The sequence below is a fragment of the Protomyctophum bolini genome, assembly GCF_963924005.1.
Source record: "Protomyctophum bolini genome assembly, chromosome: 14".
NCBI lineage: Eukaryota > Metazoa > Chordata > Actinopteri > Myctophiformes > Myctophidae > Protomyctophum > Protomyctophum bolini.
Window position 1 is genome coordinate 36,043,166 of NC_137875.1, and position 17,489 is coordinate 36,060,654.

The following is a 17,489-nucleotide window of genomic DNA, read 5'->3' on the forward strand; positions in this document are numbered from 1 at the left end:
CACGTTAACAACACTTTGCACCTCAACATGCTGCATGTGAGCTCGTAGAGTTTTATACAAATACTTTTGAAAGATGTCGAAAAGGTATGAAGAATGGTGTTTTGGAAAAAAAGTGAAGGAAAATCATTTTCACCTGTAGGCACGCCAGTTTGAAAGAGATTAAATAAATATGAGCAAAACTAAAAGAAAAGAAAAGAAAATGAACCCAATTGGGGGGTGGATGTAGCAGACACGGTTGCAGTTCTAGGTTTTGGACAAGAACGGAGGAAGGATTTCTTTGCTGTGATTGTGCTCCGAGGGAGAGGGGGGGGGGGGCACAAAGGGGGGTTATTGAAGATTTGAGGAGGAGGAGGAGGAGGAGGAGGAGGAGGGGGAAGGGGAAGGGGAGGGTTCACTGGAGGGTGATTGGGAAGAAGGGTGAACAGGGAGCTCTGGAGTGAGACCAGAGGAAACAGAGACAGAGGAGAGGGGGCGGGGGTTGGTAGGACCCACTCGCTTTTCCTGTTTCACATCCCTTCGGCGTGGACCCTCCCATCTGAGACCCCCTCAGATGTCTGTCTGTCTGTCTGTCTGTGTCTCTCTCTCTCTCTCTCTCTCTCTCTCTCTCTCCTTCATTTCCTGGAACACACTGACACACTGTTTGGCTGTTTGTTTTCTCCTTCTCCTCCTCTGTACTCCCTCTGTGCTGCTGTGGCTCATAACTCACACTGTGTGTGTGTGTGTGTGTGTGTGTGTGTGTGTGTGTGTGTGTGTGTGTGTGTGTGTGTGTGTGTGTGTGTGTGTGTGTGTGTGCGTGTGCGTGCGTGATATTGTGGTTGATGAAGAGTCCAGGGAAAGGCTTATACATACTTCAGTTTTTGGTGATAGCTTATCACCGCGGTGTAGTTTTTAAAGGGTTCACTGATTGGTCTAGAAGTTTGGTCAATCCTTATCCAACTCTTATCACCGTTTTAGGTGATAAGCTATCACCTAAAAAGGTGATAACCTATCACCAAAAACTGGAGTATGTATGAGCCTTTAGTCAGAGATAGCCTGCACCTTTGACCACAGCCTAGAGGAAGCCTTTATCACCACGGTCATTGAATACCAACCACTTCTAAATACCATCTCAGAGCATGGGCTTATAGGTGCAGAGGTGTTTTTATATTGGGCAGCCTAGGGCATGCCCACATTGTTAGAGGGTTCCATCAACTTGGGATGCCCAAAAAGGAGGCAAAAAGGCTGGCAAAGAATTGTAGTGTCTCTGCTATAATTGCCAGCTGCCACATAGGGTGGAGGCGCTGCTACTTATAGCCATAGAGTACTGAGTGACATGCCTGTTGTACCATGAAAACACATGCCATAATTTGTGTAACTCTTACTGCACCTATACTATTTGTGTCCTTGTATGCATTTCCTTGTGTGTACATAAATAAATGGTTTGTGTGTGTGTGTGTGTGTGTAGTGTGTACATGTGTGTGTGTGTGTGTGTGTGTGTGTGTGTGTGTGTGTGTGTGCTTGTACATGTGCGCGTGTGCGTGCGTCCGTGCACATGCGTGGCAGGAAGTGGGGACAGGTGGTATACTGTCCGCTTCTACTCTTGTCTTTCTCACTTCTCTACTCTCCTCTCCTCTCCTCTCCTCTCTGGCAGGCATGGGTCATAGTGCTATCAGCTCCCTGGTGACAGAAAGATCTCGCCCCCCATCAATCAATCAATCAATCTGCCCACTATTATCCGTCTTTCTTCGCCCCGTGTGCATGCGTGGCACATGTGGCTTCATTCGGGAGGCTACTAATCCTAGTCAACGTAGTGACTTGGTGTGACAGCGGCACAGATGACTTCATTACATACGACATGGATGGAGTGAGCTGGGTGTGTGTGTGTGTGTGTATGTGGGGTGTGTGTGTGTGTGTGTGTGTGTGTGTGTGTGTGTGTGGGGTGGTGTTGTGGGGTGGGTGGCGGCAAGGGTTATGGAGCTGAATCATTATGGTTTTAGGGAAACACACACTAATGTTGTACTAATAATAAGTAAAACATTCTACATTCAAGTATAAAATAGGCCTAAAATGGTTAACCGCAATGGTACGCAAACTATAATGCTTGATCTGAGTCACCGTATCTCAGTAGCTTTTAACCACTTTAACAATTATTTTAATTTTTAAACTTTAGCTATTGAAAAATGGCAGAACTGCTATTTTTTTTAAAAAACCTTTGAAAAATGTGGCGCAAATCTTTGAATATATATTCTTTCACAGCGAACGTGTTTAACTCATAACTTTGCTTCTGGTGGGGGCCTATTACATACAGTATAATGTTTTGGGTCCTTGACATGAAATCGTTGGGAGAACCACTGATATGGAAACGGGACCAACTAACACCTGGCGAGCCAGCACAGAGACCCTTCCAACGTCAATTATTTTCCCTACTGTAGTTTCACTCCGTTGCAAAACGCAGCACACACACACACACACAGCTCATCAGCCCTGCCTGGAACCCGTCAACCGTTCACTATCGATTTGCTTCCTTCCGAGGAAACTGTAGGTGGGAAGAGGTGCTGACTCCCCTCTAATGGCTTGTTTCCTGTGGGGAAACTGATCCTTCAGGCACCATTACAGCCTCTAATGATGCTCCTGGTCCAGCACTGAGGAGAGCTTCAACCTGTTACGTATAGCCAAAGTGGATTCCGTCGCTTACAGTGTCTCCCAATATACTAACTTTTTGTGGGATTTTCTGACAAAACAGACAAACACTTGCAGCCACGGTGCGGAAAAACCCAAATTCCTCCCTTGTCACACCGCCGGGAGAGGCAAACGCCGGCGAGTGCATGGTTCTCTCAAACCGATCCCCCCCCGACAAAATCCGAGTGACAGCGACAAGACAGATGACGACTGCGAGGGTGTCTGAGGCTGCCGGCGCTGGAGTTTATAATTATGCACGGGCGCTGCAGGCCTTAGCCGTCGCGTCGCGTCGCCCGGGCCTTAGCCTCGCCTGCAGCGTCGCTGTCTGTGTCCTGCCTGAAAAAACATAAACATCTGCTCTGAGTCACCCGGAGCCCCGGCTGGAAACCCTCCGAGGGAACTTGGCACCGCCTTGCTTATACCTCAGTCACACTTAAGTCCCATTTATATACGGCATCGCACGACGGTGTCGCGCGGCGAAAATACCCGATCTGTATAAGCTCACACAACACATCGCTGTGCGCCTTGTGAGCTTACAGATCGGCTATTTTTCGGCGCGGGACACCGTCGTGGGACAGAATAAATCAGGCATTACTCTCTACCAGAGTGTCTATGATGCAGTGATATGATGTGGGGGCACACGCGCACGCACACGCACACGCACGCACACACACACACACACACACACACACACACACACACACACACACACACACACACAAACACTCTACACACACAGAGAGGCTTCTGTGAAGGTCTTTCTGTCTCCAGGAGGCTCTCTCATTAAGCTACGTTCCTAGGCTTCCGTCTTGTTGTGCTCCTTGTGACTGGTGTCTGGCTTCGTTAGCGGTGACAAACGCTGATTGATCACAGACACTCTGTGACTTTGGCCCTCATTTGTTCAAGGGCGAAAGCCCCTCTCCCCGTCTCTCTACAACAAACACCCAAACTTGTTGTGCGCAGCCAGTTGGCAAAGAACACCGTGCTTGTCGTTAGGTGCGAGTGGAGACGTTGGCAGCTCTAAATGGCACAGTTAAACTGGGTGTCAAGAGGTCGAGGCTTGGAGTCGGATCCCGCTCCAACACTCCCTATGCAGAGACCGAAGCGCACGTACGGCGGTGCAGAAAACCACTTCCACATCTGTGACTGTGACATAAATGTGACCTTCTTGTCCCCACCCGGGATTTGAACCCGGGTCTACACCTCAAGCGGCTACATTTCTACTGTTGAGCTCGCCGAGTTGAGCCGGGGATAAACTGCGTTTTGACCTTCATGCATATATACCTAACCTGTCAACCAGAAGAGCAGATAGATAGACCAACTACAACCACTGCAGAGATGCTGCTACTTATATTCTGTAACCATGCTCTACCATACGGATTGGTTAACCCATTTTGGACTGAGGTCGATTAAAAGAAAAGTCTTCTAAATCCTAACATTTTTGAGAAAAACCCATGTTTCTATGTCAGTGGTGCTCAACCTTTTTCATGTCAAGGACCCCCAGAATTATCTCTATTGGGCCACGGACCCCCATCTCAAAATATGTAGTTCCAGGGACCCCCCCCAGAAGCCAATATTTTAGTTAAAAATGTTCGCTCCGAATTGTCCTAAATATATATTCAAAGATTTGCGCCACACTTTCACGACTTTTCAAAAATAAGTTTTATTCTATAAAAAGAAGTAAAGAATGTAGATAGCATTGTGAAAAAATTACTATTCAGATTTTGACCGTCAGTCTGAACCTCAGGAAAGGTACAATGAAGCTACTGTGTACCTAATTAGTTGGTGGCTAAGACATGTTATGAATAAAACATACACACAAACATACTACAAATGGATGGAGAATGGGAGAATTCTCTGTTTGATGTGAAGGACAAACTGCACTCACAACATGGTAAACAAAGTATCTTAATGACATCATTCTGAATGCAGTGAAGATGCCCACAATCTAGAGCGACTTACAAGTGCAAATCTGAGCGAGCAGAGTAAGCATATAGTCAACAAACTACAGGCTAAATAGCAGTGGTGGAAAGTAAGTACATTTACTTAAATACTGTACTGTACAATTTTGAGGTATTTGTACTTCCAATTTCCATTTACCATTTACAAATATTGTAATTTACTCCACTACAATTATTTGAGAACGTTTACTAGTTACTTTTTACATTTGGATTATTACTACAAAACATACATTAACCACCTCAGCCCTACAGGTTTCAACCTGTTCAAAACAACCGATCTGCAAGTTCACAATGTGTCGCATCGCGATGCATTGTGAACTTGTAGATCGGCTACATTTGATAACTTCAAACGGGGACATTCTACAAAATGAGTACCGTTACTTTTACATTTTGATGCCAATGTACTCAAGTACATTTTGAATTCCGGACATTTACTTCTGACGGAGTAGTTCTATATTGCGGTATTGATACTTTTATTTAAGTAAAACATTCAAGTACTTTTTCCACCACTGCTAAAAAAAAAAATCACATAAGTAAAGTGCAATGCAGTGCCTCAAAGAAACCAGAATCAGGTACAAACCAACCCAGCATCTGTCTAAAAAAATATACTCGAAATAACATTATTAACGTTTTAAGATTTCCGGTCTCGTTTAGCCAAGAAGGGATACAGGAGTGCGAATGGGTGAGGTGGAGTCTGAAAATGGTGAGCTTTCAGATTGCGGTGAAAAAAAGGGAGTGAGTCTGCACTTACTTGGGATTTGACTGTGTATACGGACCAAAATTGATGTGTACTGTAAAGTTAAACGTACCTCCCTACTTCCTCTACGACGGGAGCGGGACAAAGCAGGAAGGTGTCTTCTATCCCCACTGGCCTCTCATCTGCAATTAAGGAAACGAGTCATTCATGAAGTCTGCTGCCAAAATACGGCTACCATTATACTGTACATTCAGTCATACACCCAAATTAAGATCTGGCCCTGCAAGGGCTGTGAGGGTAATTCCATTCCCATGATTGATGCTAATTAATAGGAGGCACCTGTTAGTATTACATTTTTACAATAAGTGATAAGTGTAAGTGTAAGTGATGATTTTACAAACCATGCAGGGTGCGTGCGTTCGTTCGTGTGTGCATGCGTGCGTGCACTCACCCAGAGTGTGTGTGTCATTGAGTTTGAAGCTGCAGAGGACCTGGTCTGTGTTTCTGGCGTGGAGGAAGCCGTTCCCTCTGACCACCACCTGGAATCTCTCTGAACGGGACAAGACAAAAAACAACAACAAACATATATGGGCATTTCTTTTTTTGTCTTTTTTTATGTGGTTCATTTGGCCCAATAAATATTTGTTGTAACCGTTGTTGTCTCAAGTGCCTCTCTCGAAGAGAATCATATCATATGACTCTCTTCTTCGAGTCACTTATACAACTGAGGTTACTTAAGTAACCCGAAGTTCTCGTCATGATTACATTCAAACGCAACGCAAAGATTACGAGGCGTCAGGCAGCCTGTATGAGTGAGCCATCAACTACAAACTGTTTTGACGTGAAGCATTTGCCGGCAAGTGTTATACATTTTCATATGAGTTATTTGTCAAACCTCCTGTGCGTAAAGACGATGATACACTATTAATTGATTTAGTTAGTTAACGCTTGATTTAAGAAGATATAGGAAAAAATTGCTATCTGTGTTTCCAGAGCTAATCTCGCAAACCACTGGACCAATCAGCGCAAAATATCTTGTGCACACTACCAGTAGACCAACTCCTTGCATCACATATTTACACACTTTACTTATATTTTATAATGGAAGTAAATTGAGTTCAGATTGATATGACACCTCGCCCAAATATCAAGTAAAACGTCATACGATACGAATTTGGTCAGTGATTCTCTCGATTCTCTACCAGTGGGCCGGGGGCCAATTGGTGGGCTGCGAGGATTTTTGCCAAGTAACGCCAAATAATTGGCAAAAGACTACGATTTTATTATAACATTAACATTGTGTAAAACATATTCTTTCTTTAAAAACATTAGTTTTCAATGTGATTACCAGCGTGTTAAGTGGTCATATGGGTGGGCCTCGAACACTTTCACTCTTTCAGTCACTTTGGGTAAGTGACGTCATTATACATAGCCACGTGAAGTCTGAGACGCACGTGGAAGTCAAGCTGTGATTAGACCCTGTTTTGTTAGTAACCTTCCAGCGCTTTCTTTGCCTCTTAGGGTCTGTTTGTTGTACCAATTCTGTGATGCGCTCAACTCAAGCAGTAGAACGCAATGCATGCTTCATTAGTGCTGCTTTATATCTGTGTGTGCTTGTGCCCGTCTGTGTGGAAAGGCCATAATATGCTTGACTGGTGCTAATACTCAAAGTGCTGCTATTCACAAACCTCAGCTTGGGTTGTATAGCCAGAAGGGGTGTGTGTGTGTGTGTGTGTGTGTGTGTGTGTGTGTGTGTGTGTGCGCACACACACATGTCTGTGTGTGTGCGTGTGCGTATGTGTGTTTGACCTCCTCCTTCCCCATGGCACTGTGGAAGCAGTGTGACGCACCCTGTATAGGCACGGCAGCATATGCTGCAGTGTGCCGTGTCTGTGGGCGCTAGCTGAGCAGCATATGTTAGAGCGACTGGAAGAACACAAGCCTGCAGGCCTCCACTCCTCAGTTGGCACGGCCATCGTACAGTACGACGTACATGTGACCTTACCTATGGCGCCATGCCACCAGGCTGCGTGCGTGCGTGATGTGCATTGCTATACTTAATGTCCCCACAGTCATATGCGCATAGAATTTGAGAAACGCATTGAGACAATTCTCCCAGTCCCTCACAAGACAAAATGGTTGTTAAAAATGATTTGTGAGTCAGGCTTGAATACTGTTAGGATAAGATTGAGGTTGGGGTGTTAGGACTAGTCATTTAGAGGTGAGGTTTAGGGGATTGGGGTTGGAGTGTTGTCTGATTTATACTCAGTTGCTGGTGTCGCACACCGAAAATAGCCGATCTTCAAGCTTGTGGATTTGCTGCACGATACCGTGTGAGACCAAGTACAACTCAGGCTGTACAGTTAAAAATGCACATTTATCGTCGTAGTTTTTTTTGTTCCTCACAAGTATAGTAATACAACTGTGTGTGTGTGTGTGTGCATGTGTGTGCGACTGTCCGTATGTGTGTCTGTGTGCGACTGTGCATGTGCGTGCATGACTGTGTTCTTTGGCTGTGCACCGAGGATTTCCTCTAGCATTATCCCGACTAATAGAAGTGAACATCTGCCACACCTTTAACCTTTTCGAGTTCCAGCGTGAAGATCACTTCAGTCTAGTCTGTCTATCTATACAGTAAATGCACCAAGTCTCTGTCTGTGTGTAGTCTATGTGTAACGCGGGAATGTGTCATATGTGACATCACAATGATGTTCTGACATCTGCATAGACTCCATATTTGGGCATGCCTGACAAATAACTCCATGTATGGGCATAAAAGGAACACATACCTAATAACTGGGTGGGGCATGTATTTCCAACTTGCATCGTTCCAACTAAGTAGGCCAGTGCCCAACGGGCACCGCTCTAGTCATATAAAAGTACAAAGTGTTACAAAATGTAATTGTATACACTCTGCATATGGTTTTTAACATTCTGTGATTAGTACAAACTGTATACATTTTCATAACTAAATACAACTGCGTACATACAGTACTGTGTACAACTGTGTATTGTACCTACAGCAGGCTACTACTGTATGTATAAATGTGTACATACATACAGTACTATGTAGGTTCAGGAACTATGGGTTCAAACTCACAAATCACTGTGTTTGTTCACAGTAGCACACGCACACACACACACACACACACACACACACACATACACATACACATACACATACACATACTGTACACATACATACACACCACCACTCCCTTCAATTAACTCTTAAGCTTCTGTAATTACACACATCTCCTCTCCAACCTCGTGTCTTAAATCTCCCGGCTGGAGCAGCTGCAGACGTACTTACAGCTAACTAACTACAGCTACTATGAAAACAGCAGTCACTACCATTTAATTCAGATCAATTTAATTCAATACTGACAATATAGGCTTCATTGTCTGATTCCGTGATTAAACTTTTTTTTTTAGTAATGTTGCATTGACAGAATGCACTCATAACATAACAACATAATCTGGAGTCTTAACCGTCATTATCCTTAATGTGTAGATAGTGCTGTTGCAGCCTTTTCCACGCTGGTACCAGTAAACAGTATTGTGCTCTGTTCCAGCAGTACACAAACATGCACACGCACGCACGCACACACACACACACACACACACACACACACACACACACAACATATCCGATCGTCTTTTTTGTCACCCCATATACAATTGCAATAAATCTGCATGTGCGCGAGCAGAGCGACACGACATTGAACGGAAACGAAAGCACGGAATCGGTTGAAGCGCTTGTGCTTGTGTGTCCTGTGGGTTTCGTGTGTTAAAGCGTGTGCGTGCGCGACTGCGCGTGACAGACACACACACACACACACACACACACACTGTTGGGCTGAAAGGTCAGTGCTGTCAAACGCATGGTGACCGGGGTGGTTTGCTTGGTGATCTCCTATAGCGCTGCCATGAACAACAAAAACATGCTCTGAGCCAACGTGTCCACATGTATGCGTCTCCACCTGGAGCTCTCTGACGACACAACAAGATACACTGACTTAACCAATTTCATTCCTTTCCTCATTTTTCAGTGCATTGCGACACGTTTTGTACTTTCACTTTACTGTTACACTACTATATATATTATATAGATTATAGACATGCAAGGTTTCTGCCCGACAGCGACAATAGGGAAGTTTACATGGGCATGCCCCGTCCGTGTGCATGGGTGACTGGGTGGGGGCGTGCCCTGTCCGGACACAGCCTCTTCAATCACATTAGTGTGATGGGACAGGGACAGTGACGGAGTGTGTGTGTGTGTGTGTGTGTGTGTGTGTGTGTGTGTGTGTGTGTGTGTGTGTGTGTGTGTGTGTGTGTGGGGGGGGGGGGGGGGGGTCAGACGTTAATGAAAGCAGCAATCTCTGCTGTCATATTAGATATAAGGCAAGACTTTCTCTGCTCACTTGCTGTGTGTGTGTGTGTCATGTGCGTTGTGTGTGTGTGTGTGTGTGTGTGTGTGTGTGTGTGTGTGTGTGTGTGGGGGGGGTAATAAGTGCTGTCATGTCCAATAGGGACGCCTGCACAGCATTTACTGTCCAGTCTGATGGCCTGTTTGCTGGCAGCCCGGTCGTCTGGTCACTTCACATCAGTGTGAGGGACGTGTGTGCGTGCGCGCTGTGTGTGTGTGTGTGTGTGTGTGTGTGTGAGCCATTCCGATTGATGTAAGCAGTATGTGTAACCACATTGTGTGGAGAGAGAGAGAGAGAGAGACACACACAGAGAGAGAGAGTCCCATGTCTGCTCCTGAAGCGACTGTCACGTTTATGCAAACTGTCTGTAACTATGCAAATATGCCTGTTAACCTTCTGGGTAACCCAGTCTAGACACAGTGAAATCCAGGGTGTTCAATTAGTTCTGAGAGTGTAGTACAAGAAAAAAAACTCCGTAACCAAATACACACAAACCCCTGCACCCTTTTAACCCATTCTGGACGGGAACCCCTTTTGGTGTTTTAACTAAGCTTTGTGTATATACTTTAGCTATTGAGCACCACCGACATAGAAACATGAGGTATTTCAGAAAACTGTCAGGATTTTGGAAGACATTTTCGACGTCCTGACGACGAAAAAAAAGAAAAGTTGTCTGAAAGAATATAGATAAGATTTATACCACACATTTTCATGATTTAAAAAAAATAGCAGATCTACAAGCTCATAGCGCACCACTCGGTGGCGCCTTAACCTTTAACTTAAACTATTTAGGCCTGACGTCGAAAATGTCTTCTAAAATCCTAACAGTTTTCTGAAATACCTCATGTTTCTATGTCGGTGGTGCTCAATATTTCATGTCAATGAAGGACCCCAAAAGATATATGTATTTGGTCGCCGACCTCCATCGACCTCCACCGTTGTTGCAGGGACCCCCCCAGAAGCAAAGATTTTAGTTAAAAACGTTTGCTCTGAAAGAATATATATATTCAAAGATTTGCGCCACATTTTCATGATTTTTCAAAAATAGCAGATCTACAAGCTCATAGCGCGGCACCGAGTGCCTCGCTATGAGCTTGTAGATCTGCTATTTTGCAAAGCTTGCTATTCTGCAAAGCTTGTAGATCTGCTATTTTTCAATAGCTAAAGTATAATATAATGCAAGTTAAAACACCAATTCTGTATACGGTTCCCATACAGAATGGGTTAAGAGTTGAAACGCATACGTTTTCATGTCCTACACATGGGATATGAACTCCAGGTCTCTCACGTGGGATACCGATTTACCAGGATGTTGAGCAAGGATGGAGCGAGTCCCCCTCTTAGCCTCGGTATAGATGATGTGCTTATGAGCTCCAGGCAGTACTACTTCTCAACCAGCGTCTCGGTGGGAGAGTTGGAGACCACCTCCAACCACTGCAGATGTGCTAGTTATATTAACACGTATTTTACTACCATGATACAGATCAGGTTCAAATATAATAGAATCTATTCAAATCGAATTGAAAAATCGAAGAAGAACATCGAAACATGGCTTTTTCAGAAAACTGTCAGGATGTAGAAGATTTTTTTAGAATCTGATCTCAGGTCAAAATGGGTTAAGCCACGCGATACAATTGTATGATTGTAAGAACAAAAAGGCGGTTCCAGTAGTTCTAAAATGGGCCAAGGACACTGACGGTACGCTGAATGGATGTGTGTGTTCAGCACGTCACCTTCACCGTCTCCGGCCCTCGTTAATTAGGCCATAATCGGGCCCTCGGTAATTGCGGGTCCCTTTGGACGCGGCCCTGGCTCTCTTTAGTTCACTGACCATTAGGCTGCTCATCAATCCAATAATGAATGGAGCTGTTGGGAGGACATGTGGGGGGGGGGGGAGACATGCTTGACAAAACTGAAGGTCTGAGTAACTCCAGACTGGGGCCATACCATAATAATATCACTTGCTATTTATTGCTCTCCGTCTCGCTGGCTGGTTCGAGCATCTGTTTATGTTTTTTCCGAGCTACTTTCTCCTATCAAGGGCCGTCTTTTGGGTTCCCAGGGTCCCCTTATAGCATTCGCATTCAACCTCAGGCCGTACTGGAGCTGAATAGGTAGAGAGAGAGGCTGCATGGGAACGGACGGTTTTACTCCTAGACGGCGATATTGAATTTCAGTGATTTAAGCCTGACGTCGAAATAATGAAAAAGTCTTTCTGAAAGAATGTAATTATATTCAAAAAGATTTGTGCCACATTTTCACGATTTTCAAAAATAGCAGACCTACAAGCTCGTAGATGAGCTTGTATAGATTTCTGGATTATTCCAGATTATTCTGATTTCTAGCCTACTTGCCTGCAACCATAGGCCCTACATTATTATCCATTTTCAACCCAGCATTAGTTTTGGGCATATCATTATAATAATAAAAGATACCATGAAAACGCTTTAAAAAAAATCAATAACAAATCAGCTTGTTTTAATGAAATGATGTCTCTGCTCTTATCTCTTCTTAATAAGCGCCACCCTCCGACCCCCTCCCCCCTTTCTCTCTGCTGTCTCCTACCCTGGAATCACATTATAGAAGCACATATAATGGGAGCCGCTGTAGTAGCAGCAGCTCCAGAAAGCACTCTCTTAAGTGAGCCCTAATAAGGTCATGTCAGACGTCATTCATCCTGCCGTCATGGCCGGCCTTCTCTCTGTGTCCCTCTTTCCCTTTCTCTCTCTCTCTCTCTCATCCTTTGCTGTTAGTTCCTGGCACCACGGTCCAAGGGCGAGAAAGATGGAACTCAGAGAGAGAGAGAGAGAGAGAGAGAGGGTGGCGTTCAACGGGACTATAATGGCTGTTTAGCATATAAGGATGTGGCAAACTAGGCCAAGGGATGCAGCCATGCTTAAAGATTCATGGCTAATTCCACTGACCAACGTCCTGCCCCCACCCTCCCACCCCCCCACCCCTCCACCACACATGCTGACTGAGGCAGCTATGCTAATTTCCCTTTGGCCATGTTGATGAGTGACAATACGCTCACTGTCACTCCGTGGCCGTCAGCTTCCTTCCGTGTGAATTCAGCCGACCTCACGTTCCACTCCAGATGCCTTTTACATGTCTTTCTGTCTGACATAATCACACACACACTGGCCTTGCCCCGTCTTAACCATGTATTAACCCACATCGACCGAGACCGATTCTACAAAATGTTCTAAATCATGACAGTTTTCTGAAAAACCCCATGTTTCTAGGTCAGTGGTTCTCAAACATTTTCATGTCAAGAACGCCCAAAAATATATGAAATTGTCGGCCGACTCCCATCTGAAAATATGTTGTTCCAGGGACCTCCCCCCAGAAGCAAAGATTTGAGTTAAAAACGTTCACTCTGAAAGAATATGTTCAAAGATTTGCTCCACATTTTCACGAATTTTCAAAAATAGCAGACCTACGAGTGCCGCGCTACGAGCTTGTAGATCTGCTATTCTTCAATAGCTACTATAGTATAACATAATGCTTTAAAACACCAAAAGGGGTTCCCGCCCCAAAATGGGTTAATCAGTGATCACCTATTTCACGCTTTTTCCCCCTTCTTTCCTTCAGTTATTTGACATGCACAAAATCGGGACGCCAGGTTTTAAACCTTATCTCCGTTATACCAGTTCTCACTAATCAAATTTGTGTCTAGCTCCTCTGTGTCTCTGAGCAAAAATGTCTGCAGATAACATCATCAATAGAGACTTTCTTTCCCTGGAGCACGCACGCACACACGCACACACACACACACACGGAATCCACGCTGATGATGTCAGCATTACATTTTCAACCTATGTTCATTTGGTCATTGCTCAGTATCATGGTCAGTCTAATGGTCATTTTCATATGAGTATAATGGTCATTTTCATACGAGTATAATGGTCATTTTCATATCAGTATAATGGTCATTTTCACATCAGTATCATGGTCAGTATAACGGTCATTTTCGCATCAGTATCATGGTCAGTATAATGGTCATTTTCACATCAGTATCATGGTCAGTATAATGGTCATTTTCACATCAGTATCATGGTCAGTATAATGGTCATTTTCACATCAGTATCATGGTCAGTATAATGGTCATTTTCACATCAGTATCATGGTCAGTATAATGGTCATTTTCACATCAGTATCATGGTCAGTATTATGGTCATTTTCACATCAGTTTCATGGTCAGTATTATGTCAGTATCGTCATGGTCAGGATGATGATTTGTTTTCATTGTGGTAAAATATATACATTTTGGGCGGGTACCCCTTTGGGTGTTAGCACTATGTTATGCTTTAGCTATTGAAAAATAGCAGATCTACAAGCTCGTAGCGCGCCGCTCGTAGCGCGCGCTATGAGCTTGTAGATCTGCTATTTTTGAAAAATCAAAGAAGGACTGACACAGAAACATGGCTTTTTCAGAAAACTGTCAGGATGTAGAAGACATTTATAGAATCTGATCTCCGGTCAAAATGGGTTAAAGCGTAAAGAAATGCTTTTTCGCTGTTTCCAACGTGGTCCTGCAAGAGCAATGGCTTCTATTTGCCAGAAAGTTATCCAATCTGCTTGGAATCCCTATCCATGATGTAACTGCTGAGCAGGTTTCTGAACCGTCCATATAGCCCCCCAATGAGACACAGCAGTGACCAGACCCCCGGGGTATTGTACCATCAACAATAGCAGACCTACAAGCTCGTAGCACGCCACTCTGTGGCGCGCTATGAGCTTGTAGATTTGCTATTTTCTAATAGCTAAAGTATAACATAATGCTTAGTTAAAACACCAAAAGGGGTTCCCGCCCAGAATGGGATGTAATGATCATTAGTGAAGAGGCCAATTATATGAAGATAAGGTTGAAAAATGTACAACAAGGCAAAAATCCCAGACGCATAATCATCCCCCACCACCATGTCTCTTACCTCCGGCACACACACTGGACGGCTCTGCCGCCAGGATCTCAATGCAGGACTTCTTGATGATCTGAGAAAATAGTCAAGAGTCAGTAAAACTATAAGACTATAAGAGACCAATATTATTATGTCGGGATTTTCAATGATGCACACATATGGCTGTGTGTGCATTTTTTGTGTGCGTGCGTGTTTTGTGTGTGAGTTTTATGTTTCATACCGAATCGATGATTCCTGTGAGGGACTGGAAACCTCCCCAGACTGGAAACACGTGTTCCACTGTGTCTGCTATAGTAGCCAGCTGGGAAACACACAAACAACACAAAGTCACATCTCTAATGTGCATAACATTTCCCCCTACAGATAGTCAGAATGTATCATATCTTTGTTAGTTTGTATTGCTAAATTATTGACTTGATTGATTCTATATACTATTACTGTATTATGTATTATTACCTCCTCACACACACTCCCACAAACACGAAGGACTAGACTATAGAGTACTAGACTTGTATTATTATAAGTACCAGTCTACAACAAGTCATAAAATAGCAGCTTTTGGACAAGAGCTACAGGAAGTGATCTTGGGCTCAACTGGGTTGCTCATCCCTGGTTTATGAAATGTCCCCAGTATTCTGCCGTAACCCAACCTGTGTCACGTTGAATTCTTTGACACCCACGCAGTACACAATGGCTCCCAAAGACCTGGCCCTCTCAGCCTGCAAGTACAGAAGAGACACATACAGACATATAATCACACACCCATACAGTATAAACACTGTCCCCTTTTTTCCAAATACACTGCAGTAGGTCACCAACTCTCAGTTTGCGTGTGGTAAATTGCTATTTGAATGAGCCTGACGCAATTTGAGCCTGACAGTTGACACAGCCCACAAATTCATAGTTCTACAAAAAGAAAAGTAATGGGTGAATGCCTGAATGTGGTAAGCTTTCTGACACCTAAAAGTGCTTTACAATGTATTCCACATTCACTCTGTTCACACAGTAGAGGAAACCATGCAAGGCACCAACCTGCTCAGTGCTTGCCAGGTGTCTTGCTCAATGACATTTCAACTACAGTACTTTATCTGCTAGAGAGTACAACAATGAGCCATTGTTGCATTATACATCACAACGCCTCCGTTTTCCTCAGACACACATAAGGCAGCATTCATACATTTTGCACCATTGTGTTAGTGAAGAAAGGAGTATCCACCACAACTAAAACGGAAGCAACATGGATAAACCAGCTTACAGAAGTAAAACAAAACAATAATTTTAGACCAGACACATTTTTAAATGATTGTTTTACCATGAATGATTGTTTCACCATACAGTAAATATATTTTTGGGGAAAAGCTTTATTCTATACCTTTTTACAAGCTTTTTTTCTTTTTTAGTACACATAAAAATGTTAACAATATCAAACTAAAGATGTGTCAAGTGACACATGACATGATTGTAACGCATCCAACCGTACCTCTCGTTGAGCTGTGTCAAACTGCCACTCGTTCAGCTCGCCATCGGTCAAAGCGATGATGACGCTGGCCGTCCCTTTAGAGCGCACACGCACACACACACACACACACACACACGCACACACACACACACACACAGTCAATGTCACTTAATATTATCCGACATCCAGCTGGAAACAAAACAAATGTGCAGTACTGCAAAGTGAACATCACATTTGTGCTTACCAAAGTTCTCCTGATAAATCTGCGTATTAGCCTGCAATTACAAAAGGAGGGGCGTTAGAGTGATGAAGACCACTTGAACCCTAGCGTCACTATTCTGCCTTCAAACGGTACCTATAACTGCTACATTATCATTGAATAGGCTGAAGCCTTAATAAGCGGTCCATGTGGGCCCCTCTGGGCCTAAGAATGTCTCAGAGCCCCCACAACCCCCAACACACAAATGCATGCCGGTGACACAGCTGGAACCACCATATACATACAGTACAGTACAGTACAGTACAGTAACGGTATACACTCCACACAACTGCCTTCATATTCACATTCTTAGGGAAACCAAACACAAGCTATTTTTTTATTTTTATTTTAATGGCAGACAAAAACATCCATTCATATCGTCCACCATCTAGTCACGCTCCGGTTTGGTGGTTTGAATGTGAACCCTGAACCCCATCCAGTCACATCACGGGAGCGACGCAGCGTGAATGAACACAGGAATGACCCCTGCAGCTAATCAGTGGTCCAGGTGTGTTGACTGTTTAGCACTAGACTACTACTGCTTTACGACCACAGCTAATGAGACCGGACAGCCTTAGAAAAAGGAAGAACTGAACTGGAATATGTATGTGTGTGCCGTGCAGGAAACTGGTTCAATTGCTGTCATCCGTATATTAAGATACAAATTTATCTCATAAAGCAACACCTGCACAGTGATGGTGAAGAAAAGGAACTTTGACACTTTCAAACAAACACTTGCAAATGTGTTGTTAATTAGTGTGTTCGCCTCACGGCACACAAGTAGTGCAATTGTCTTCAAACTGCACAAAATATGTGATGGGTGGGGACATTGTTCCATAATAATTCTAATAAAAAAAATAAAATAAAAAATAGTACAAAATTAGGCACCTAATAATAAAAGCACTGTGGGTACCCCAGAAAAGAGCATTTATCAGCTTGTTTTTCTAATTCCAATTGTATATGCGCATTCAAGAATATAACTGAAAAGCATCTTTAGTTTTTTAGCCTTACCATTTCCAAGCCTAGATTCATGTAGGTGTCTCCTCCAGGGACAACTCTCCTCAGTTCCGTCAGGCCCCCTGTGATGGCCTCCCTGTCAGGAT

The 17,489-nt window shown here is 43.9% G+C and overlaps 1 protein-coding gene across 1 annotated transcript in view; it reads right to left on the reverse strand.

The window, feature by feature from the left end:
* Nucleotides 1-17,489, reverse strand: part of antxr1d (ANTXR cell adhesion molecule 1d) — a 44,994-nt gene that overhangs the window by 18,561 nt on the left and 8,944 nt on the right. The window contains exons 4-11 of the mRNA XM_080782665.1: nt 17,398-17,479; nt 16,372-16,402; nt 16,149-16,222; nt 15,319-15,387; nt 14,889-14,969; nt 14,681-14,741; nt 5,768-5,866; nt 5,429-5,498 (exon numbers count right to left, since the gene is read on the reverse strand). Of these exons, the coding sequence (XP_080638791.1) occupies nt 5,429-5,498; nt 5,768-5,866; nt 14,681-14,741; nt 14,889-14,969; nt 15,319-15,387; nt 16,149-16,222; nt 16,372-16,402; nt 17,398-17,479 (567 nt within the window). The remainder of the gene's footprint in view (nt 1-5,428; nt 5,499-5,767; nt 5,867-14,680; nt 14,742-14,888; nt 14,970-15,318; nt 15,388-16,148; nt 16,223-16,371; nt 16,403-17,397; nt 17,480-17,489) is intronic.